The following is a 24,189-nucleotide window of genomic DNA, read 5'->3' as shown; positions in this document are numbered from 1 at the left end:
AATGATTGGATTGAGTTACTTGAGGTTAGGTACACACATTTTTATTAGATATAAAAATATTGTTCGTTCGTACTAGGCTACTGGTGAACATCCTTGAAAATATTTTATCCTGTTTGACAGCGTATGTTAATGTATATAAATTTGCACAGTCAGTGGCGTGCCCAGGAATTTCGAAATTGGAGGGGGGGGTTACGTATACTTCTTTAGTAGTCAGCCCTCATTTTGCCATATTTTTCTGCCTTTGACGTTCTTTTTAAAAAAAAGAATACTGAGGCAAAGGGGGGATTATGACCCCCACCAACTCCAACCCAAACATTATCTTAGTATTTTACTGTTATTTCTACAAGAATTATGAACCTACACATATGCTTTCTCCTTTAGAACATGATAAGTGACTTGAACGTATAGACCTAAAGAAGGTATTATTTTGATTGTACAATAAATTCACTGCAAAAGACTAATTGACAGTTTTGTCTCGAAATTGTTGGAAAAAAGGTGGTGTTGAAGAAAAGGGGGAGAAAATTGTTGTTCTTATCCTGCCAACCACAATGGATAACCACAAGTAAGCAGAGCAAGAACTTCCGCAAAATAGCAGGCATGACTGGCGTTGAGTGCCGCTAATGAAAGGGTAAATTTGACTCTCTTCCGCTGGGAGGTTTATGGCTGGGGCTCAATTGATTCAACAAGCAAGCTTGAGAATCCACTTCTTGTTCTTACGAAAGTAAAAACCCTGTCAATTTGCCTTTCCTTCTATCGCATATACATTCACCATAGATACACATAGTACAAACCGGTGACAGAAACGAGATCTCACCCTTGCGGTGTGACTAGAATTCTCCAAGTTAATCTGACACCCATAAATTCTGTTCCTTAACAATATAATATTAATGAGCAACTATGTACAAAGATCCATTAACGTTTATAAGGTGGAGATTGGAGAATGCCAAAATGCATTATTTCAGCTAGTTTTGTTATTTCGTTAACAAGAGAAGAAAGTTAGAGAAGTACAAAATAATGCATTTTCAAATGTTGATATTGTAAGGCATACGTATTCACAGAATACTTATTCATTTCAAACTTGTTACTGTTCGTGAAATAACCACTTATATCTAAATAATAATCATGTCTGAAAACTGAAAAAACACGCACACACTTGAATTTTTCAGTTCTTCGATATGGAACTGCGTGTCTCTACCATTAACAAAATAAAACATGGAATGATATTTCCTCTCGGAACATTATCCCGTGTTCTCTTTCGGAAGACCGAATAAAGTTACTTCTTAAAGCTGAGTGTTCTGAGCAAGTAGTACTTAAAGAACACTTCCCCTGCGTCACTTCAACGATAATGTTCGTATTATTTCTATATCTCTTGTAATCAGACTACAGTACTACAATTTGATAAAGAAACATATGCTGTGGAAGTAGCATAATCGACAGGCCAGAATGCTATTCATTTTTAACAGCAGCAAAATACGAAAACAACGCAATAAAAAATTCCTATGTTTGAAGTAGAGCACAGCCAAACAACACTATTTATGCTTGCCAATCTATCCTAGATTGACATTTCATGAGAAACAACATACTGTATTGTCATATAATTTTTACTTGCTTCAATGATATACCTCCAAGTGTGTATCTTCCTTTCCGTAAAAATGATATCTCTCTAACAGTATCGCACACAAACAAGAATTTTAGTTAGTTCAATTTTGGTCTTCGAAGTTTCAGTATCATCTCTCACGCTGCTGCCACCTCTTCTGTGTCCAGAAACATCTCTTTCAGATGACGTTGTGTCCGAGTATCGCAAGCAGAGCCAAAGTAATAATTCCAAGGTATCTTGAAGATTGAGGTAAACTGGCGCCAGCCAGGGCTCTCCCTGTACGAAAATAAATGGATTGAGTACTCTCAAACATCAACGTAACAAGCATTAAGTTTACACATAACCATTTCTCCTAATATTACTTATTTTGTATTAGGTAAGAGTTTCTTTGAAATTTAGTATTTTGTTTGCTTTAACCAGCCCTTGAGGCGGAAACGCGCGCTCCAATAAAGATGACATTCTTGTTCTTATTATTATTTGATTGATTAATTTGAGTTATTTTATTTCGCATTTATGTCACTTTTGGCTAATCGCGAAGATGAGGATGACTGATGCTATGATGAAATTGATGAAGGAACACTCACAAAGAGCACCCATGCCCAGACCGGGATTCGAAACCGGGACACCTGGCATAGTAGCGCACTGTGCTAATCACTCCGCTACGGAGGCCGGCATATATTATTATCATTAAATATAAAATACACTGGCATGTCAAAAAGGTATTTTCAGGTCATTTTTTTCTTCATATTTGTACACTCTAGCGGTGGAGAAGTGCTGCTAATTACTACTATTCAAACACGATAATATTAATTGTATTTCAAACCGACCTACATGGAGGAGTGGTTAACACATCTTGCTACGACGCCAAGGGTCGCTGGTTCGAATTCCAGCCTGGGCATTGCTGTTCTTTGTGAATGTCCCTTCATCAATTTCATCACATCATCAGTCATCCTCAGAAAAGCGAAGCAAATTAAATCATATCAATTGAAATAATTTTTGAAGCTTTCCTGGCGGCGAATGATGAAGAGGTTTCCTCGGGATTTCAACCAGGTGACTTCCGGACATGCTTCCGCTCCGAGCTTTCGAGAGCTTCAATCCCTGAAGATGAGAGTGACGTTAGCTCTCGAAAGCTCGGAAGCCTATCCGGAAATCACCTGGTTGATATTCCGAGATAAACATCTTCATCAATAACAATAATTGCATTTCAAAACCTGGGCTAACTAGGGTTGGGCATATGCTAAGAAGTCTCGAGACTTTGACCTCAGAATTCGTTACCAAACGCCTATCAATGTGTGAAAAGCCCCGAACCGTAGCAATTCGATTGTAATCAATTACACGAGGCTGTTGCTTCTAATCCGGAAAGCTATGACAAGAGAATACTTACTTTCCAACGTAATACTGGCACTATACTAGATGTATAAATGAGGTGTACATTTCACCGTTTCAGCCCAAACTCACATTTAGATCCCACGATGTCGTGGCAGCAGCATGTCATGACCCTGAAGTACTCAGCGCAATTATCCAAGTATGTCCTGCACACTGGGAACGTGATGAAGCAGCGGTGTTCTGCGTACGTGAAAGGTTCTGCAAGAAAATAATAGGCATAGAAGTTGTTGCATGCATTCATATAACATCTAAATATCTGCATTACTAATTTTCTTAATCCAAAAAATAAACATCTCAACAAAAATAGCAACTACTCTCGGTTGTTTTTACCTTTCGAGGATTACGACAACGAATGCTCTAGTGCACTGGTTCTCAAACTGTGGTATGCGTACCCCCAGGGGTACATGAACGACTTGAAGAGGGTACGCGATCTGCTCGGAAGAGAAATGTCAAGAATACAGACAAGACAGCATTTTTGCTTCAAGTATGTAGAGCAGACTTCATAGCTTTAACACTCAACAGGAAAATAAGGCTGATTTTGTCACTGACACTTATTTGTTTCATATGTTTTGAAATAAAATAATCGTTCAAAATATATGATAGACTAAATTTGGAGTCGAATTTTCGCTAGAAATTTGGAAGTGCACAACCAGACATCAAGAAACTGTGTCAAGCTACGCAGGCACATCCTTCTCACTACAAACTCTGACGATTTACAATAAAAATTCCAAACTCTAAGTGTGTTCACAAACTTTTTTTTGTTCTTCACTTTTTCCAATAACTCTGGGAAAAATATACGAGATGAAAATTAAAGTTCTTTATAAACTTCTTAGCATACGTACATGTGTTTAACATTTTCATTTTTGATGCGAATAAAATAATAAACATAGGATTCTAATGTTTATTAGTTTACCTTCTTTCCACATACAGCCCGAATCCCGTTTTGCTGTATTGCAGATACATGCCTCCAATATATAAAAAACGCCCTACCAATCAGGCAGCCGACATGGTCGCCAGCCCCCCCCCCCCCCCTGGCACTGCCGCCAGCCCCCTTGATATTAGGTAAAACTATTTTGTAATCTAATTTGTTTGGTTGAAGAGTGAAAATGTAGACAGAATATATTATTTTGTTCACAACCTCGTTCGTTCATCCTATTTATGAGCAGAAGTCTAAGCAGCGGCAAGTGTTTAGAAGATTCTCTAGACTTTAGAAAGTTCCTTCATAGGGAGCCTTTTTATCTGTACCTTTCCTGCCCCTGTTGCAGCCACTCGTTTGACAGAAATCTGTGATTTTGATGTCATTATCCACATTCCTTCCGCATCTGCATCAAATGTCAACAGATCCCAAGTTTTATTCCTTTGGCCGGGGGTGGAATATACGGTAGGCACTATGATTGAAGTGAATGTTGTACATTTTAACATGTATGATATAAATATGTATCATCAAAAATAGTATAGAGTGTGTATTAAGGGATGGTGTCAGTAGCAATTAATTAGCACTTCAAGAGATGTTTCAGAAGATCTGGAAAAAACTGTAGTATTTGTATGATATTCCTAAATTTTATATTTTAAATTAACTTAATATCCCCTGACACACATAATTTACCTTCATTTAATACTAATAAACTTTTAAAAAATGGACTTGGTTTACAAAGCCCCCACCTAATAACCCGTGAGCCCCCCCCCCCCCCCCCCTGGAGGTCAGTTCTAGCTACGGGCCTGGTTTGAGAACCACTGGTCTAGTGCTTTCAATTATACAGTGCGTTCGTTTTGGCTCTGGGCCGAGATAAGGCGTGACATGGCACAGATGCCGGCATTTTCGTCCCGTAACGTCTCGCTTATTTACGCACATATCTTTAGCATGTAGACAATTATATTTATATTGCATAACGAGTATTAACCTGTATTATAAGAGTTGTTCAAAGTTATGCACGCGCTATCTCGGCCCAGAGTCAAAACGAACGCACTGTACTTATTCTAACATACACTTCGAGAGAGAAAATCTCTTCTCTAGTCTTCAGGTGAATAAATAGTATGGGTTAAAGCACTAAACAATGGATAATGTTCAATTAACATTGCATGCTAATGTAGAACCATTGTCACTAACATTCAGAAAAGTAACTACCTTTACGGTTCATTTAACTATTAACTCAAAAGTTTTGAGGGAGGTTTGGTGCTTGGGCTACGGGGTATTTTTACAATACTGGCAAAATTGGGTTTTGATGGGAGTTTTACACAATGCTTATATAATTAAGATCAGACTGAACACTAAATGAACATAACTTCCTGAAAGAAAAGCAACAACTTCCAATTGCTTCAATGTAAGTATAAAAAGTTCTGTCAAAAAATAATTGTTTTCACAAATTTTACTCAAACTGTTCACTGTTCATTGTGTCGTACAATATCCAACTCGATAGATATCTAACTTCATAATTTCCTGAAAACACGTACTTTTAACTGCTTTTTTGTGTGTGTGTTAAAAAAAGTGGGGTAAACCGAGCCAATCCTAGGCAAGCTCATGTTGAACATTGCCATACCTTGTGTTGGTATCAATGATTCTTGATGTTCTCTTGCTTTGTTTTTCGCACATGTGGCAACAACGCAATTCTGTCCAACCGCCTAATATCATGCCCATTACTATAGAGCAACCACAATCGGTACACTGCTCAAATTGCGTAAAGAACGGACCGACAAAATTCCTATCCCAACTATATCTAATGTTTACCTTACCGTACAGTACAGCCACGACTTGTATTGTATCCCTATTGAGTATTTTCCCCGAACAGTTAGAATTTGCTTGTGTTCTCCCTCTCAAAAGTAACTCCGTTAATTGCAATGAACAATTTTTACTCCATCAGTAGTCCAGATTATATCTTGTCTGACTTGTCATTGTCAAATCAACCGACAAGAAAAATGATTAAATCATTTCGAATCAGGATTTAGTGCTAATCACAGCACCAGTACGGTGATTACTCATATAGCTACCTGATGACATCACGAAAGCATGAATGGTTCCAGGAATTTTTACAGTTCTAGTTGCGCTCCATTACACCAAAAGTTCCCAGTCAATTTACCATGCTTGTTACTAAACCAAAAGCATTTACATACGTATTTCATATCTGCCGCGACTGACTTAATTCAATCGTACTTAGCCGGACGTAAATGAAGTGTAATTTATAATGCTAATAAATTCGTCACCACGTGTGGTTATGACATATTGTTACCATCACCAGAAGGTTCTTATTTTTCATAAGCATGGTATATATACAACACCAGTACTCATGTATAGATCACCGATTTGCTGAATTGCTTGAAACACTACCGGTAACCTTGAAAAAAAAATGTTTCGCTATGTCACTTCAATTATGAATCAAACTATTTTAAAAGTCAATACAAAGCACCCAGAGCGAGGCGACTCAAAACTTTCTGTGTGAAATTTTCGGTTTAGATCGAGACTTTCTGTATATAGTTTGTTATTTAGCATCGCTTCTTTTGCCTCTTTTGGCTAATCGCGACGATGAGGATGAGCGAGGGTACGATTAAATTGATGAAGGGACTCTAACGAACAACACGCATTCCGGACTCGAACCCGGGAACTTCGGTGGCGAGACAGAAAGTCGATCACTTTACGAGCTTGACCACCGGCCGGTTATTTGAGACTTTGGTAAACTAAAATATATTTGAAATAAAAAAATAATTTACTGTGACGATTATTTAGACATATCAAGGTCTGATTGTATAGATATTGATATTATGTACTTAGTTTATCGTAATTGCAAAGTTAATCCATTAGTGACAACTGTGAAATTGGGTAGCGTGATGGCATACGTATTCAGGATAAAATTCTGTTTTTTTAGAGTTCTTAGCATTGAAATGAAAGAAAATATATTTGCCTTAACGACTTTATGTGCTGTGAAATTTGTGCAGTGCCATTCTGCATATGTTGTTTACATGTATATTTTGAGACTCGAGATAGGACTTGTGACCGAGACGAGGACGAACAATTTTGATATTAATAAAATTAATCCTTAATATTCCCAAAATTATTATGACACGCAGAAACTCCTTTCATTGAACGACCCTTTGGAACAACATTTGAAGTTAGAAACGAGTGTTACTTAATGCTAAGGTAACAATAACGTACGATTTTCAATATTAGGACGTTATGTATAAATCCTTGCTTTTTAGAATTTATGCAATTTTAAAATCATTTTTTCTTGAAATTATGCAATTTTAAAATCACTTTTTCTTGAAATTATGCAATTTTAAAATAACTTTTTCTTGAAATTATGCTTGTGCGAGTTAGTTTATTTTTTTCCTCCGAGCCCTTCACATCTTACAATTCCGAAAACGTTGTAAGTATTTGCATAGTGTTCATTCTCATGAATTTTTTTTTTTCGCAGTTATAGAGTTGTATCAAGAGTATTAGTTTTAGAAATGGCGTTATTGCGAAATGTTCCTTTCAGCTATGAATAATGTTAATGTGTTAGTAGATCAGGCCCGTACCCAAGGGGGAGGGGCAAGGGAGCCATGCCCCCCCCCCCTCGAGCCATACCCCCCTCCCTCGAGCCATGAAATATTTGAATGCAAACCTACATAAAACCTACAAAAATAACATCGACGATTTTTAAGATTTTGCAAGAATTTCGATTTTCTTTTTTCATAAATCCGTGTGTTGTTTCTCAAGAGAGGAAGACTCCAGAAGTCTGTAGTCTACTATATTTAGTAATTTTAGTTTTATAACCATTTTGGCGAAGCTGCTAAATGTTCCAATTTAGTCGGGACAGTTCACCATTTTTACTCCCTGTTCTGACTTTTTTCGAACTGCAGTCTTGATGAGGAAATTTCCTTTCTTTTCGGTTAATTCACACGCGTTCTTCATTATAAGTATCATTCCATAGCGGTGGTCACATTCAGGGTACGAATTCCCATGGCGGAACGGGAATCTCCCACCAACGATCTTGTTCTATTAAAAATTTCCCCCCGTCAAAATTTTCCGAGGGTAAGAGTTTGTGTTATAACAACAAAGATAAGCAATTAGTTTTGACTACAAACATACTTTACTAAGAATAATATCATAAACACGTACAAAGAAGTAAGGACAAAGAGTGATGTCTATCTGTGTAAATGTTGCATACATATCTTGTTCCATCTCTCTCTCTCTCTTTCTACAGTCATAGATAAGATTTTAAAATTATATCAAATTGGACTAGTAAGGAATGGCGCCGTAGCTGCGAAGGCGGTTCTCATTGTCACTCTAGACCCCTGGAAGACAGAAATGAAACCTACCTGTTATTTCTCCTCCATTTCTCACCTCCTTTCGTCGGTAAAAAACATAGCACTTACATGTTAATTTCATAGGTAACTAATGTTTTCCTAAGTTTCTCAATTGTTGTCCCTCCACCTAGTTATCTTTAATTTGCAATCGATTTTACAGATGTGAACAATAACACACACTGCTTAATGAAGATGGTGTGGGATGCACAACCGACTGTTCTTTTATTAGCCACATTTCTTGAATGCTAAGTTTTCTTTTCGTCGGATTCAACGGAAAAGAGCAGGTACATAAAATTTCTAAAATGTCTAAGTAGAGGGAGGGGGTGCAAATTCGGTGCAGGTGGTGCAAAAATCTAGTCTCGTCCTGGGCGCTGAAATCTCTAGCTACAACTATGATAAAGAAATATTTCCTTTTGAGAGACCATTATAGAAACATAACACAATAAAAGTATGAAAATTTAATTATCATTATTAATAAAAAGCAATAATTAAATAAAATTTAACACTTATTAAAAACATTTTCAAATTTCTTGACATTTTGAACCAGTTGTTAAAGGAATTAGTTTGTTTATATGTGTTTATAAATATACATAAATAATGAATGAATGAATTAATGATACTAATTATTTAAAATTTGACATATATTTCATTATATATATATATATATATATATATATATATATATATATATATATATATATATATATATATATCCACGGTTTCGGGCTTGGCCCCCCTCACAAAAATGTTGGGTACTGACCTCTGTTATATGTCTATCATAATTCAACTGGAAAATTAATTTAGCTTTTTGGCGATTTAACAGTAACTGTAAATGAGTTACTCTAAAAAAATAACTGTAGTTCACTTAATTACATAAATTTACTTTCTGAAGACGGTGAAGTATTCAGATTGATTCGCCTTGTTTGTCTTACAACGATGTTGTTCTCTTGGGATGAATAAGCCACTGCTAAAAATGTAGCCCACTTTATGCGTGTGCATGTAATGCAAGGATGTGTTTATTATTCACAACACGCGCAGAAAAACAAAGCAGACATATTCTTCTTCTTCTAATTCTGCATCATACCCTAAAGACGCTACTTTCTTTTAACACGCTTCCAATTGTGCAGTCACATATTTTAGATTTATATATGTATGCAGAGCGGAAGAGCTGCATTTGTTTCACGTTATGTTCAGTATCCTCTTGTAACAGACGTTATATTAGCATAATCATCAAGGTCAAACATATTTAAATTTCCGAACAAGCATTTCTCATAAAAACAGTATTTGAAAATAAAATCCTCAAAAAAATATTTGGACCTGAAAGGGATGGAACAGATGAGTGGAGAAGGTTACATAATTTAGAACTGCATAATTTGTATTCATGTGCGGATATTATTAGAATAATTAAATCAAGTAGATTTAGGTGGGCAGAGCATGTGGCACGAATGCGAGAGGAAAGAAGAGTTTACGGTTTCTTGTTGGGAAACCTGATGGTAAGAGACCTGTTGGAAGGCCAAGATGAAGATGGAGAAGGACCTAAATAAAATCGATAACAATGGAAAAGATTGGATTGATCTTGGCCAGGATAGGGACAGATGGAAGGCATGCGTTGCTGCAGCCATAAACCTTCGGGTTTAACAAAGCTAGAGAGTTAGTTAGTTAGAACAAGCATTTCTCGAACGTTTTTGAAGTGACAATTAAGCACTTCATTAAGGGAACGTTCCAATAATTTTGCACATTGTAATTAATTCCAAATTTTGACAAATTAGTTACAATAATTATTATATTTAAACGATATTGCAAATATACACTGTGTTCATCTTGACATAATCAACTGTATATACAAATTGTTGTTAAGTTTGATGTGTATTGTATGTGTTTAATTGTTTTCGTTAACCCACGTAGACATAGATGCAGTGTATGCTTTTGAAAATAATCAATAATACAAGAAATAATATTACAATAATGAGGAAATGGGAAACATAGGACAGTGGAAGAGAAAAATAAAAAAGAATTTTAGCTGTTATTCAAAGAAATAACTTACAATCAAATAAATTTAGGAATATTGTAAGGAAACCAATACCTGTGAAACACGAATATACTAAAAGGTCCGAGATCTAGAAAATACCAGGAAATGGGTAGGAATTTGGAAAGGTTGGGTTCAAAACAAAGTGCGCACCGCAAATTCAGTTTCTCTTGTTCACTGATGTTGCGGTCAACCTAAGAAGACAAACGGTACTTTACCTTGATAACGCCCATCACAGCAGCAATGATCCTTGATGACCTTGTCACTTGTGCAGTACTCAAACTCTTCACTTGTGCAAACGTTACAGCCCGCTGAATTCCTTACTGGAAAGAGAAAGCGAAAACCACGTTATACAAGAAACGAAAGTGAACTAGTTTACAAAACAATAGCAAATATTGATAGCACATTACGGAAATACATATCAAGGTTAGACAATACCCAAGGATAAGGGAGAAAGAAGAAAAGGCAATTAGTAATGTTTCCTTATGGTAAAATCGTGTCATTAATGCATTCTGCTGCTCATCGTAAATTTTACTAAAAGTACAGTCGACCTTAAAAATATGGAGAAGTATATTGTTATTGTTTTCATCGACCTTGGGAAATTATTAGTGCAGAAAAATCGGGTGACGTTAGGCAATTTGTTTCGGGTCATGGTTTCTTCCTCGTGTTATAACGGGACGAAGGAAGGAATACAACTAATTTCTTCCCACGGTTCACACATTAAAAACGAAGAACATGTCAACAATGATCTTCCCTCCTTAACACAGTCTTCTCGTTCTTTCAACAGTAAAGTGCTACGCTACGCTTCTTGCGCGCTAGAAAATCGCAGAGAAAGTTTCTGCATGCATGGTTTCGATCCCAATGTTGAGTGAATAACGCATAAAGTTAAGCAAGGGATATTTGATTTGTTACTTAGCGTCACTTTTCTGGCATTTAACCAAAGGATAGGAAAATGCATTGGCTAATCAGAAATTACGTCACGTAAATGTACGTAAGGCAACCGCGGATTCGATTTTCATTTAAATCTTACGATATTAAAATAAAGGGTGTCCGAATTGAAACGCCCTAATGGCAACTGTCTGTAACTCCACATGTATTTGATGTATCCAAATGATATTATACGTCAATTAATATACGTAGTCATAAAGTTTCTGTGAGCAAAATGTAGCAAGTAATACGTTTAGTACATTTTTACATGTGCCCCCACGAGTCGCACTGATCCTGTCCAGTGTATTCAACCAGCGACAACTGAACTATAGAACAGCTTCCTTGAAGGATTACAATTGCCACTGGGACAGTCAGCACATGCTACAGGCAACCTGGCGGGAAATCGTTTACCGGCTGGACATCCTCCGTGCGACTCGTATGTAGAAATGTACTAAATGTACTAAAAATGTACATGCTCACAGAAACTTTATGACTACGTACATTCATTGATGTATAATTCATTTGGTTTGATTAAATTGTTGTTTTAAGTCCACTTTATGCACAGAAAGGGTAATCGGGACTGTACCTACAGTTTAAAGTGGGATCCGAACCACTAGGTGCCTCCACAGGGTATCGAACCCGGTACCCCTTGATTACAAGGCGAGGACGCTACCACTGCGCCATCGGGGAGGCTATAATTCATTAGAACATCAAATACAGTTACAGTTCCATTAGAGCGTTTCAATTCGGACACCCTGTATATCATCCATGCATAAATTGCATCAAGGGCATTTTTCGAAATTTGTTACACACGATCTCTGTGGCGGAGTGGTTATCACATAATCACAGCGCGCTACGATGCCAAGAATCACGGATTCGAATCCCGGCTTGGGTGTGGGTGTTTTTTGTGAGTGTCGATTCATAAAAATCATCAGTCATCTGCGCGATTAGCCAAAGGTGGCAAATAAAGACAGTCGCGGCATCAGACTCTCTAGTGTGGGGATGGTCCACTACAGATAGCTGTCAAATATGTAGGTGGCCACATCTTCAAGTAAAATTATTTTGATATCCCGTTGTTATTACATAATACAAGCAAGGATATATTCGATTGTAGGACATTTATACATTGAAAATGCGTTCAATTGTACGTGTTTCTACACTTCACAACATGATGTAGCAAGAATTAAAAATTATAAAGTAATACGATGTGTTGCGTTAATAGTAAATCTTGAAAAATACTAAAACCAGTACTCATTAGAAAGATATGCCTATTAAAACAATTTATCATTATATGCACACTTCCGTTTTATTTTTATCATAAAATTTGCCTACTACATTTCACGGGGCGGGCCACGACATACTTTGGACCACCCTTGATGCTGCCTCTGAATGAATACACCAGTCCAGTCACACATTAGATAAACAGCATGTAAAAAGTGGGAAACGGCCGACTCCTTTTGCGTGAAAGAGTTCCTACATCTATGTGCTATTACTCACCGGTGAAAGACCGAAAAAAATGTATGACTCAAGGTCACGCATGTGTGAGGCAGTTGCAAAACAATCGAAGCAAAATAAAATTTCATGTAGAGCAGACAAGGTGGAGGGGATGATGGTCATTAAGCGTTGCTGAAGAGAATTTACGTTTACATCCCGTTGAACGATTTACAGACGCAAATGAACCGGCCTCCGTGGCAGAGTGGTTAGCAGAGCTATACTCTGTCCCACCTATCTCTGGAGCAGGTGAACGAAAACAAGTCTCTGCGCAAGTAGTGACGCGAGACGGCTCCACCAATGAACACGTGAGAGGGAAAGGTATTGCGTGAAGGAGAGAAAAGCGTCGCTCGATTCCTCCCCTTCTCTGACGCTATGCGCGGCCTTGTTCCAGAGATAAATGGGACAAGGTATAGGGCCTGGGTGTTCTTTGTAAATGTCCCTTGATCAGTTTAATTATATCATCATTCATTCTCAATTTCGCGATTAATCACAAATGGAAAAAAAAAGCATTTTACTTTGCAAGGTTTATCGAACATTTTCACGCCATGTTTTCCACTTCTGCAAATCACGAACAAAGTGGTGTCCTTGTTAGCAGTTATCTTCACAAAGACAATACGACTGTAATGTTCCGAGATAAGATTAGGTGAGATTTTCGAATACACCCACACAATATTTGCTTTAGGGATAACGCCAGAAGTCCCGGGTTCGAATCCTGGCCTGGGCATGGATGTTTGTGAGTGTCCATTCATCAATTTCATCATGTCATCATTCACCCCCATCTTCGCAAATTAGCCAAAAGTGGCACAAAAATTGAAGTAAAATAAAGCAAATCAATCAAACAATGCTTTAGGGAGCTTTTAGACCGAGGCGACAAGCGGCACGCGAGTAGTGTCGCTTGGAAGCGAACCCTTTGGAAATGAAGCGACAGGACAAGCTGTGCGGTGAACCCCCTGAAACTTCTGGCAAGGAAGTTCAGAAACCAGAAACCAGTTTATGTATTTTCATAATCTACTTTTTAATCGAATGAATAAATGATTCCACAGTTTTGAAAATTCCAAATTTTAAGTTTTATGCGAGAAGTCAAGTAATTCCATAACTTTGAAAGCTTTTTCTTGAACAATAAATATAAAAGTTAATAACAAAATAGAACAACTATGCATTTCAGTACACTAATTGTATGAAATGTAAAAGGACAATGAAAAACAATTGTGCTGGATACTCATTCATCTGTTGGATCGAGTAGAAAAGTCTCCTCAAGGATATAACATCAGCAATAATAATAATAACAAATATAATAAAATTAGTTCTTATGAGATTTTAATTACTATTGTGTAATAATATTCATTATTATTTTTATTATTCAAATTTTATCAATGGCCTGATCCCTCCTAACATTTTTTTGGCAATCTCCCCCCGATTTTTTCCCTGACTACTGGTATGTGTGCGCACCTCACTAGAGTACATCAGGGCTAAGAGTGCCATCTATCGATCTAGTGCTCATTTACAAAATCCTTCATCTACATTAGATGCGAAGCGAACTTTGCACCTAACCTTGATATACTTTAAAAACTTTCACGCCCGTGTCCTTCGTTCCCAAACAGATGTGCTTGACAGCGAAGAAATATTTAGGGTCAAGAAAGAAGGCGGGAAGAAGGAAAAGAAACTCTCGGGTACTGAAGGGCCGCTGTAAACAACTTCTCCCCATGCCTTGAATTCTTGGTCCTGCAATACAAAGGATCTGTTCAGGATTTACTCCAACCTGCCTGCGGTTTAGTGAAACACGAAGCTACTCTTTTGTTGATGTGAGAGAGATATGATGACCAGATTTTTAAAACAACAAAAACCGGACATTTCTCATATATTGCTCATGGAAAAAGGGACAAAACGTGACGGAAAAATTTACATATTTTAATAAAACTTTTTTGTCACAAATACTTGTTTTAAAACTATATAAATAAATAAATACTGTATAAATAACTTACATAATATGGTGATATGCACTGCACTCCAACCAAGCAGTCCGGTAGGCCCCCGTGGCGGAGTGGTTAGCACATCGCACTACGACGCCAGGGGTCCCGGTTTCGAATCCAGGTCTGGCCATGGATGTTTGTGTCTATCCATCATTTTCATACCATCAGTCATCCCCATTTTCGCAAATTAGCCAGAAGTGGCACAAAAAAAAGCTAAGTAAAATAAAGCAAATCAACCAACCAATCATTCCTTTAGAATTAGAAGTCATTCATTAATATTTTGCCGATGAATGAATCTTCTTCAGTATATCCTTCTTTTCAAGTAACATTTTGCTAACGTTTAAACACGTGTCATTATAGTTCACCTTATTAATCAACATAGCTTTGACAGTTTGGGCTGAAAGACCATTCTTGCCAATTGTCCACACGTCATTCATGTGCGAAAACACTCCTTTCGTTTAGTGGAGGGGCATTAGTTCCAGGTAAACAGAGAGGAAACTCCAATACTGTAAGAAAGTTGGAACATGGCCCATTGTTGACATTGAAATGTAAAATAATTTCTACGCAACAATGTCACTGTAGTAATAAATAGTAGAGAAGGTGTATTGTTGCAGTAATTCTATAGCGATAAGTTATTGTCACAAAACGGGGACACTTTGGTGTCCTCGTTTTTCGTTAAAAAAAATGAGAGAGACCCAAAAAAATTACTGTCCCGGCTAATACTGGTCACCTTAAAGAAAGAGGGTTGTGAGCAAATTATTAGATTGGTCGGACGGACTCGCCCTGATAGCAGAGGCTTGTCGCTTTACATTGTGATTTTTTAAAAGGCCATAAATCACTATACGTATGTTAAATGTTCCATCACTTTAAAACACCATCTTCTGCAGTGATGAATTTAGCGCAGTGCAATGGGTCCTAGATTTGTATCCTACAAAGGAGTGGTTGTCAATCTTCATGAGACAACGAACTGGTAATTTTTGGTTTAACTTTAATGTCTTGATCTCAACAACTTTACTCGTAAATATCTTTCTGTTTTTTTTTAAAAAAATTTTTTTTGCAAAAATTATACATTAGTCAATGTGTAACCTTGAAATTAAATATTAATAAATAATAGCACAGTCATAAAGAGTAATAGATCGATTTTGTCTAGATTTCTTGACAAATATAAAATTAAATTTAAATTAGTTGTCCACCGCCGAATCTAATGAAATTTTAGTTTCCTCAGACAACACTTAATTAATTTCGAGGCACATAGTGGTTCGGATCTCATTTTAAACTATATGTCCAGACCCGATTTTCCTGTCTATGCATTAGATGAACTATTAAACAAAAGCTCTCGATCTATTGGCCGAAAGGTTCTACTCGCCGAAAGTTCTGAGCCCACATATCAAAGATTCTAAGTCTACACGCCAAAATTTGTTGAATGGACTTGCGAAAAGTTGAGTATAGTCGTCAAAAGTTGAGTGTACTCGCCAAAATTTCTGAGTGTACTCGCCGAAATTTCTTAATCTAGTCGCCGAAATTTCTGAGTCTACTCGCCAAAATTTCTGAGTCTAATCGCCGAAATTTCTGAGTCTATTCGCCGAAATTTCTGAGTCCACTCGCCGAAATTTCTGAGGCTACTCACCGAAATTTCTGAGTCTACTCGCCGAAATTTCTGAGTCTAGTCGCTAAAATTTCTGAATTAAGTCGCCAAAAATTCTGTTTAGTCGCTAGAAGTACTGAGTCTACTCATCAAAAGTGTTGGAAAATTTATACAGGTGCAATACCAACAATTCTAGTACAATGTTTCAACTTGGGACCTCTAATTTCGAAAGGTTAACTGAGCCTACAGTTTAAAGTAAATATGCAATGTACCTTCACCGCAGATCGAACCAGGGATCTCTTGATTACAAGCGGATGGCGTTGCCAATACGACAGTCAGGTAGAACCAATGTAGTGAGAGGAAGTCGACGAAAATCCAAAATCCAAATGGAGATAAATTGAACACAATTAACAGGCTGAAATATTTCGACCCATCAATTACCTGTATTCATGTTACACAGCCATTCGAGTCGAGGAAATATGAGACATATTTCTGGTTTTCCCCCTCACAGGCGATTTCGATTTTTGGGGCGGGGAGAGGGCCTTGCGCGAAGCCTGGTGTGCGGCCAGCCTAATGAAACAGAAACCTCGGCAGTAGGCTTATCCAACGGATACCTTGGGTTGTTGTCAAGCGGAAAAATGATGTCGATCGCCACGCAAGCCAGAGTACCGAGGTCGATCCGTCTGTGGACCGAAATGGACGGTCCTTCATGCACAGTGGGCAGGGAAGGTGTTAGCGGGATTACGATCAGGGACGCTTTTTTCACCCAGTTCACAAAAAACTTTCCAATTAGAAACCTGAAAATTTCGGGACTATTTTTTCCCTTGAACTCGCTTTTAGCTTTTAAAAAAATTCAGTGTTATTTTCATCAAAATTAGTGTTTAGGAAAAGAGGTACGATTAGGCGTCCTTACCCCTTTTCCGTTTGTGCCGAAACCACAGCGCGTGCCACGGTTGACAGTCGAAAGCTTTCCCACATCTTTTTCTTCTTCTCGTCTATCAGCAACAGCCGCCCTAGGCAGGATTGGTGTTTTGTGCCCCCCCCCCCACCCCCCGCAACTACCAAGCACCCTCATTTTATGTGCGTTCTTCGATATTTTTGTTCTTGTGCCATGGTTGGTGAAATTTACATGCTGCAAATTTTGAAAAGAGGAAACAAAAATAAAAACTCAATAAAAATAATATAGGTTATCTTTAAAGATTCGTAGTTTTCATTTCCGATTAAAAAAAGGTTTAGCATATTTAAGAACTCAGTTGTCTTAGTGTCTGAATAGGGTTGGCAGATTTCTAAAATAAAAAAAAACGGGCCATACAGATTATATAGACATGGATATAGTTAAATTTATTTTTTATATAACTTTTTTAAAATTACAAAATCAATTGCTGTTTAAAGCATTGTTAATCCCTAATTTTTAACATTTTGACAAAATATATTCATATTTGAGTGAACTCTGGGCGTCCTTTAAGAGGATCTTTTTTTCCAATGCATTACTATAAAATTCAGAACATGGCTTATTCTCATTCACTAGATTGCAATATGCTTTCCACTGTCGTTAAGTCCAGTCGATTGCGTTCTTTGGTCCCCTGAACAGTCATCATAGAAAGGTTAGTTATAACTTATGAATTTCTTGTATAAAATGATTTCGAAATTTGAATTCGTTATTTCCTTAGCTAAATACGGGACAAATGGGCGTCCCGAGAACATTTTCAGGGATACCGGGACATTTTTTTTTAAAAAAAGGGGACAATCCCGTATATACAGGACGTCTGGCAACCCTATGTCTGAAGAACATCTTAAAAACGTACAATTACTACTACTTCGAGAAGCAGAAAATTCCAGCAGTGTATTACCAGAATATAAACCTCTGCCAAGTGCAAATTTCTCGTCGCATATTGACTTGATGTATTTTTTATTTCTTATTTGTTTAAAAAAAGCTTTGATTAACGCCCTCTGTGCATGGTGTCCTAGACTTCAACCCTCCGAGCGTACCCCTCGCTACGGGCCTGCTTGGGAACTCTGAATCAGCCCCCTCTGTCATTGTGGACGTCCGCAGGACTTTTCTAGGGAGGGGCAAGCAAGATATTTTTTCCATGGGGGGAAGGATGCACATTTTCTTTCATAATAGTATTGTCCCCATAAAAAACATTGCTTCAGTTTGAAGTTATCATGTTCCTGCCCACCACTGCAACAATTAACAGATACTGTATTACTGTGACTCAAATGAAATTATATGCGAGAAATAAGAAATATGCACTTTTTGGTTGCCTTTCATTTTACCCCATCCACCCCTAGATAGATATATGGCTGTGATTTTTCTCTGATTGGGGAAACGAAGGACGTTTAAAAATGTCGAAGACTACAGTACCATTAAAATAACAAAACTTTCAAATCCCTATCTATTGTGCCGACCACTTATGACTTGGAGGATGTGCGATAGTAGAATAAGATAACAGGATTACTGGGTGACAGTACATGGGCTTCAGTAAATAATATGTGAGTAGGAGATATATGAAAAAGTAATTACACATGCTATATTATATGTTTAGCCCTTGGCATTACCGAATACGCTATCTGCTGATATTTGACATTCTTACGCCCTCCACGGTTCATTTCCAGCCATGTGGTGCGAAGAAAACGACCTCTGTCCAGCAACAATTCCACAAATGCCGTGACTTCTGATCCGTCGCAAATGGAAAGTACGTGACTCGAATGCCTCAGTTGGTTCGCAGCCTCTGAATCACCAGGTCTGTTAATGCTGTGTGAAGGATATACGCAGAAACACATTTAAAAAAAGGCCAGTCAGCAGCTTCTGAAACAAGAGCCTCGGAAGCAAGCTGTTGGCTTCTGCAGGGCCTGTTGTTTTGTCTAGCTGAAGCGCCTGCCTGCTGCGAGTGACGCCAACACTGGGGCTACCAAAGCAAGTCACCAATCACTCATGCATGGGAAACTTACAGTCCTTGAATTATTATTTCCTAAAAATTAGCGTGCAATTAAAAACTCCCACGAGGAAATATACATAAATATCACACAACCAATGCGCAGTGCGCGAATTAACGGGGGAATGGCGGGGACCCCCCCCTTTACAAAAATATTATTTTCGGGAAAATAAAATCACTTTTATCCCTGCCAGGGATGTTTTTATCCCCCTCAAAGAAATTGAAATGAAAGCATATACTGTATGTACCAGTCTTATCCGTACAGAGGTAGTTGGAAAGTGAAATGATAAAGTACACCGCTAGAAAAAAGTCTTGCTCAAATGATGTTCACAAGAATGGTACATTGCTTTCTTCATTCTCCTTCCTCCACACCCTGTGGACACCATCTGATCCGAAAAGGTTTATTTTGGTCTCATCGGAGCAGATGACGTTCGTTGTCCCAGAACTCCTGGTCTTTATGCACATGGCTTTTTGCATTCTTTCATGATATAATGCACGACGTACGGTTGAATTGCTCTGTCTCTCCTGTTGCATTTTCTACCCGTGATCTCAATTTCGGAATCACTTAATTTTGGATATGCCTTATTTTGTCTCTCCTCTCTTTCGGTTAGCCTTTTCTCCTCTTCTTGCCCGATTCTTTGTTGAATCCTCATATTTGACTTTATATACTATGTACTGCACAGTAGAATGCGATTTGTTCGCTAATGACCCCATTTCCCTCAAAGAATGTCCTTTAAGAGCAAGATTCACTATCACACCTTTAAGGTCAGAGCAAAGCTCCTTTCGCTTCCCCATTACGGACTGTCCACGCTGGCAGGGTGGTTGAACGGTGACAGAGTGATTACACAGACCTGCAACCGAAGCTGTAAGTACAAAAACGCAGTGTGCTGCACACAAAGACGTGACATGGTCACTAAGTGACTCGTGTGTAGAACAAGAAAGGTACATACACCATACAACCTCAAACGGTTTATAATACTCTCCATCCAGTACAATTACTGCATCTCGCATCTTTTGTACAATTTACCTTTTCGAAGGCACCTTTCGTTATCATATTTCGCCAACTGAGCACGTACAGAGGGGTTTCATACAATGTATACAGCCTGTACGAACAAGTATTATACATACTGTCATATCTTAACTTTGTACAAAACACAATTGAAAAATCGTTCATGTCAATTAATGGTCCAGTCATCCTTTCCTTGTGGAAGAGCATACAACATTGTGGATTATCAAATAAAACAAATCTGCAAGTGAACAACTCACCGAACCGAGAAAACAGCAGGCTCTTTCCCATTTGTTTTCAAGCTACTTCCCACATTTCAAAATGCATGATGAGCTAGTGTGGATTGTTTTTTTTACGATTTTTTGTTGGTTTATAAAAACTTTACAGCACTAAGAAGCGATGGTGCTTTAGTTCGGATCCTGGAATGAGCATGTGAGTGTCCCTTATGAATTTCATCATTCATCCTAATCGTCGTCATTAGCCAAAAGTTGCAGAAAGGCGACGCTAAATGACAAGAATCAAATCAAATCAAATCACATCAAATTATTATTTGTAATTTCTCTCCAACATACAGAGGCTGTCATTTCTTAAAGAGACTTCAAATCATGTAAATACTTTTCTTAGAAACACAGTACAATGTAAATATTTGTCCCTAAATCATTATCATATTGATTCTTACCATGTGAATGACAAGGATGGCACTCACTTTCATCCAGAATATTTGTTATGTTAGGTGAATGAGTTGTTACAGATATTGGAACGAGTTGTCCAGATGTCCATCTCATAAGCTAAAGCAGATCTTTCTGCCAAAATTTCACTCAAATATTGGAACTGTTATCTACAATCTATTCTAGCCAAATCCCTCACTAGCTATTGGAAATGACCGGTAGCTCGCGATCGACGGTTTTGCGATCCCTACCTAACTTAAAGTCTTCACGAGAAACTTTGTAGGTAGGTTGGATGCAATTAAAATGGGGCAGTCGTTTTCACGTTCAGAAGAGACAACGGCGCTTATGGAGAAACCGCACAGTGTTGCCAATACAGCGCTAGCTCATGTTGCCGGGAAATGATGACCTTCCTTCACAATGAAGGTGTTACATATTTTGTATATATAATGATAATTATATGTAATTATTAACATTAATATTATACTGTGAACGTTACAGTTACCCTTTTTACTATGATCCATTGCGATCACTACACACGCGAGTGTAATGCACGAATATGACACTTCAGAAATCACTTAAAAAAGTAAAAATCACTGAGAGCTCACACAACTGAAAACACTTTTTCGGGAGAGGGAAAAAGTCTAAACAGACCAAAGCACATCTCTCACTCAAGTAAGGGGACCCTGGCACATGGGTTAGATTCAAGTTGCAACCCAAACAAACAAATGAGTTATGGCCCACGTGAACTGATAAGACGTGAATGACTCAAGCAAGGCATGTCATATTTCTATCTTGAAGCCCCATATTTTGTCACGTGTTGGAAAGCCTTTCAAAGGTTAATATGGTGTCTATGAATTTATGTGTACGTTGGAAACTGAAAGGTGATCTTCATTTCAGCATTAATGTCGACAGTAATGTAAACGAAAACAACGTGTATTTGCGACAGCACTAATGTTGCTCACAACAGCAGCATTGGAAATAATTGTCAATTATTAAATTTAAGTAATTTCAATTCTATTATAACAAACTGCATGAAGTTCATATTTTTACTGAATGGAAATAAAATAACTGGAAAACTTGGTGGTGATTAACCGGAATGCTGCGGTGAGTCAGCTCAAGATGGCCAGACAACGTCTCCTTACTTCGCGCGCGGTTCGGGTTAAAAAGAAACTCCAAATGCATGGAAGTAATATTTCTGGGAACCTTTGAGTGGTTATAAAAAATAATTTCATTATTTTCTCCACAACTTTGTCGGTGGAAGTTTTTACTTGGAATTACAGAACAAAAAATGGCCAGCGACGACATTTTCTACTGCACGAATATAAAAAATCTCCACATACTTTATTTGAATATTTTTTAATGCAAATATGCTTTAAAGTGTTGATAAATTCTGAGCACCACCGTCACCTACGACAATTAAAAAACAGTGTCAATTTTTTTCATAATGAAAGCTTCAATTTTACGGCATGTTTCAACGTTAGGAATGAAAACAATGTAAAAATTGTGTTTTCACAGAAAACTTGCGTTTTTAATTTATCTAAAATTATGTAAGCAAGTTACCAGTTTTTTGTGTTCACCATCGTATTCTCTACAAAATTTCCTGCAAAACTGCAGGTACCGATTTTACTTAAGCTAAATTTGTAAATCCAGAAATTTGACAACAGCGCGCTCGTATTTCCCATAAGAAAAGCATTGCCCATAAGAGCCCATTGTGTCTTCTGAACGTGAAAACGACTCTAGATCCTGAAATGCTCGCTTCCTTGCAAGTCGTTACGTGCGTTGCCTAAGTCTACGGCGATAAGTGGATTTTATTAGCTAATTCTCAACGGCAACGTCTACCACCGCCGTTCAGTTATGGAACACACATGACGCCTTGCAGGGAAGCGAGTATTGCAGGATCTAGGTGTCCCATTATTATTGCCGGGGACTGTACAACTTGGCAATAGAAATTTGCTCAATAGTTCGATAGTTCCTTTTGTACTTTAGTTTGGGTTTTCTTATAATGTAAAAATATGTACTAAGTGTTTCTAAATGGTATCATAAGATTTAATGACCTAAGTTAGAACAAATGTTATAAGGTACTTAAGACCGCCAGTTTGTTTACCCCTTCCCCCCAAAAAAAACTAACTCCAGAAATGAAATCACCAACACGCCACTGATTGAGCATCCCCCAAAAGCAAAAAGCTTAATTCGCACAGTGAACTAACCACTCATTGAATAATAATTTCTTAAATAATTGCGCGCAATCAAAAAGTATCAAAAGCATTTTCACATGTATTACACACTTAAGTATCACATAACCGATGCACATTTGGTGCAAAAGTTCATAGTTTTTGACACCACCTGCACAGAAATCGCCCTTTCCCCTCACACTACGAGGGGCGATCAGGTTGCTCTGACCCTAACATAGAAAGAGCGGCAATAGGGTTTCAATATTTTATTTTTCAACATACTCCCCTGCAACTCCAATGCACTTTTCCCATCGGTGCTCCAACGCCTGGACACCTTGCAAAAAAAATCTTCCGACTGGTCCTCCAACCATGAGACCACAGCCCTTACCACCTCAGAATCATCAGAAAATTTTTGCCCACAAATGTCATTCTTCAAATGTTTGAACAAATGGAAATCACTGGGGGCCAAATCTGGGGAATAGGGAGGGTGGGGCAACAATTCGAACGATGCATCTGCGATAGCAGCACTCGCAATGCGTGAAGTGTGGACAGGTGCATTGTCCTGGTGAAGGAGCACACCACGGGTCAACATCCCACGCCTCTTTTTCTTGATGGAATCACGTAATTTCTTGATTAGGTCACTGTAATATGTGTCAGTGATGGTTTGGCCTCTTTGTAGATAGTCCACAAGAAGGACACCCTTGCAGTCCCAGAAAATTGAGGCCATCACCTTCTTGACTGACGTTTGCACCTTGAACATCTTCGTTGGTGGAGAATGTGGGTGTTTCCACTCCATGCTTTGTGATTTTGTTTCTGGGTCGAAGTGATGGACCCATGTTTCGTCCATAGTTACAAATCGGGCAAGGAAATAGTCTATATCAGCACGAAACTTGTCTAGAAGTTCTTGACTGAAGAGCACTCGGGTGCGCTTCTGATTTGGGGTGAGGTTTCGAGGCAAACATCTTGCAGCAATTTTTTTCATTTGCAATTCCTTGGTAATTATGTTTTGCACAGTGCCATATGACAGGCCACACATCTCAGCAACATGACGGAGAGTGACTCGACGATCCTTCAGCACGATATCGTGGACTTTGTTAATGTTTTCGGTCGTCATGACAGTTTTTGGTGCTCCACCTGCATGTTCAT

At 38.0% G+C, this 24,189-nt stretch overlaps 1 protein-coding gene across 2 annotated transcripts in view; it reads right to left on the bottom strand.

Annotated features, from left to right (window-relative positions):
* Positions 1-309: 309 nt before the first annotated feature.
* LOC146000016 (uncharacterized) overlaps positions 310-24,189 on the bottom strand; it is a 67,208-nt gene continuing 43,328 nt past the window's right edge. For both annotated transcript variants that reach the window (XM_083137322.1, XM_083137323.1), the window contains exons 2-4: positions 10,505-10,609; positions 3,056-3,181; positions 310-1,873 (exon numbers count right to left, since the gene is read on the bottom strand). In XM_083137322.1, the coding sequence (XP_082993448.1) occupies positions 1,776-1,873; positions 3,056-3,181; positions 10,505-10,609 (329 nt within the window). In that variant the 3' untranslated portion in view covers positions 310-1,775. The remainder of the gene's footprint in view (positions 1,874-3,055; positions 3,182-10,504; positions 10,610-24,189) is intronic.

The sequence above is a fragment of the Lepisma saccharinum genome, chromosome 16 (assembly GCF_977018435.1).
Source record: "Lepisma saccharinum chromosome 16, izLepSacc3.1, whole genome shotgun sequence".
In the NCBI taxonomy this organism is placed as follows: domain Eukaryota; kingdom Metazoa; phylum Arthropoda; class Insecta; order Zygentoma; family Lepismatidae; genus Lepisma; species Lepisma saccharinum.
The sequence above is the reverse complement of the archived record's forward strand: the minus strand, read 5'-3'. Positions and strand labels throughout refer to the sequence as shown.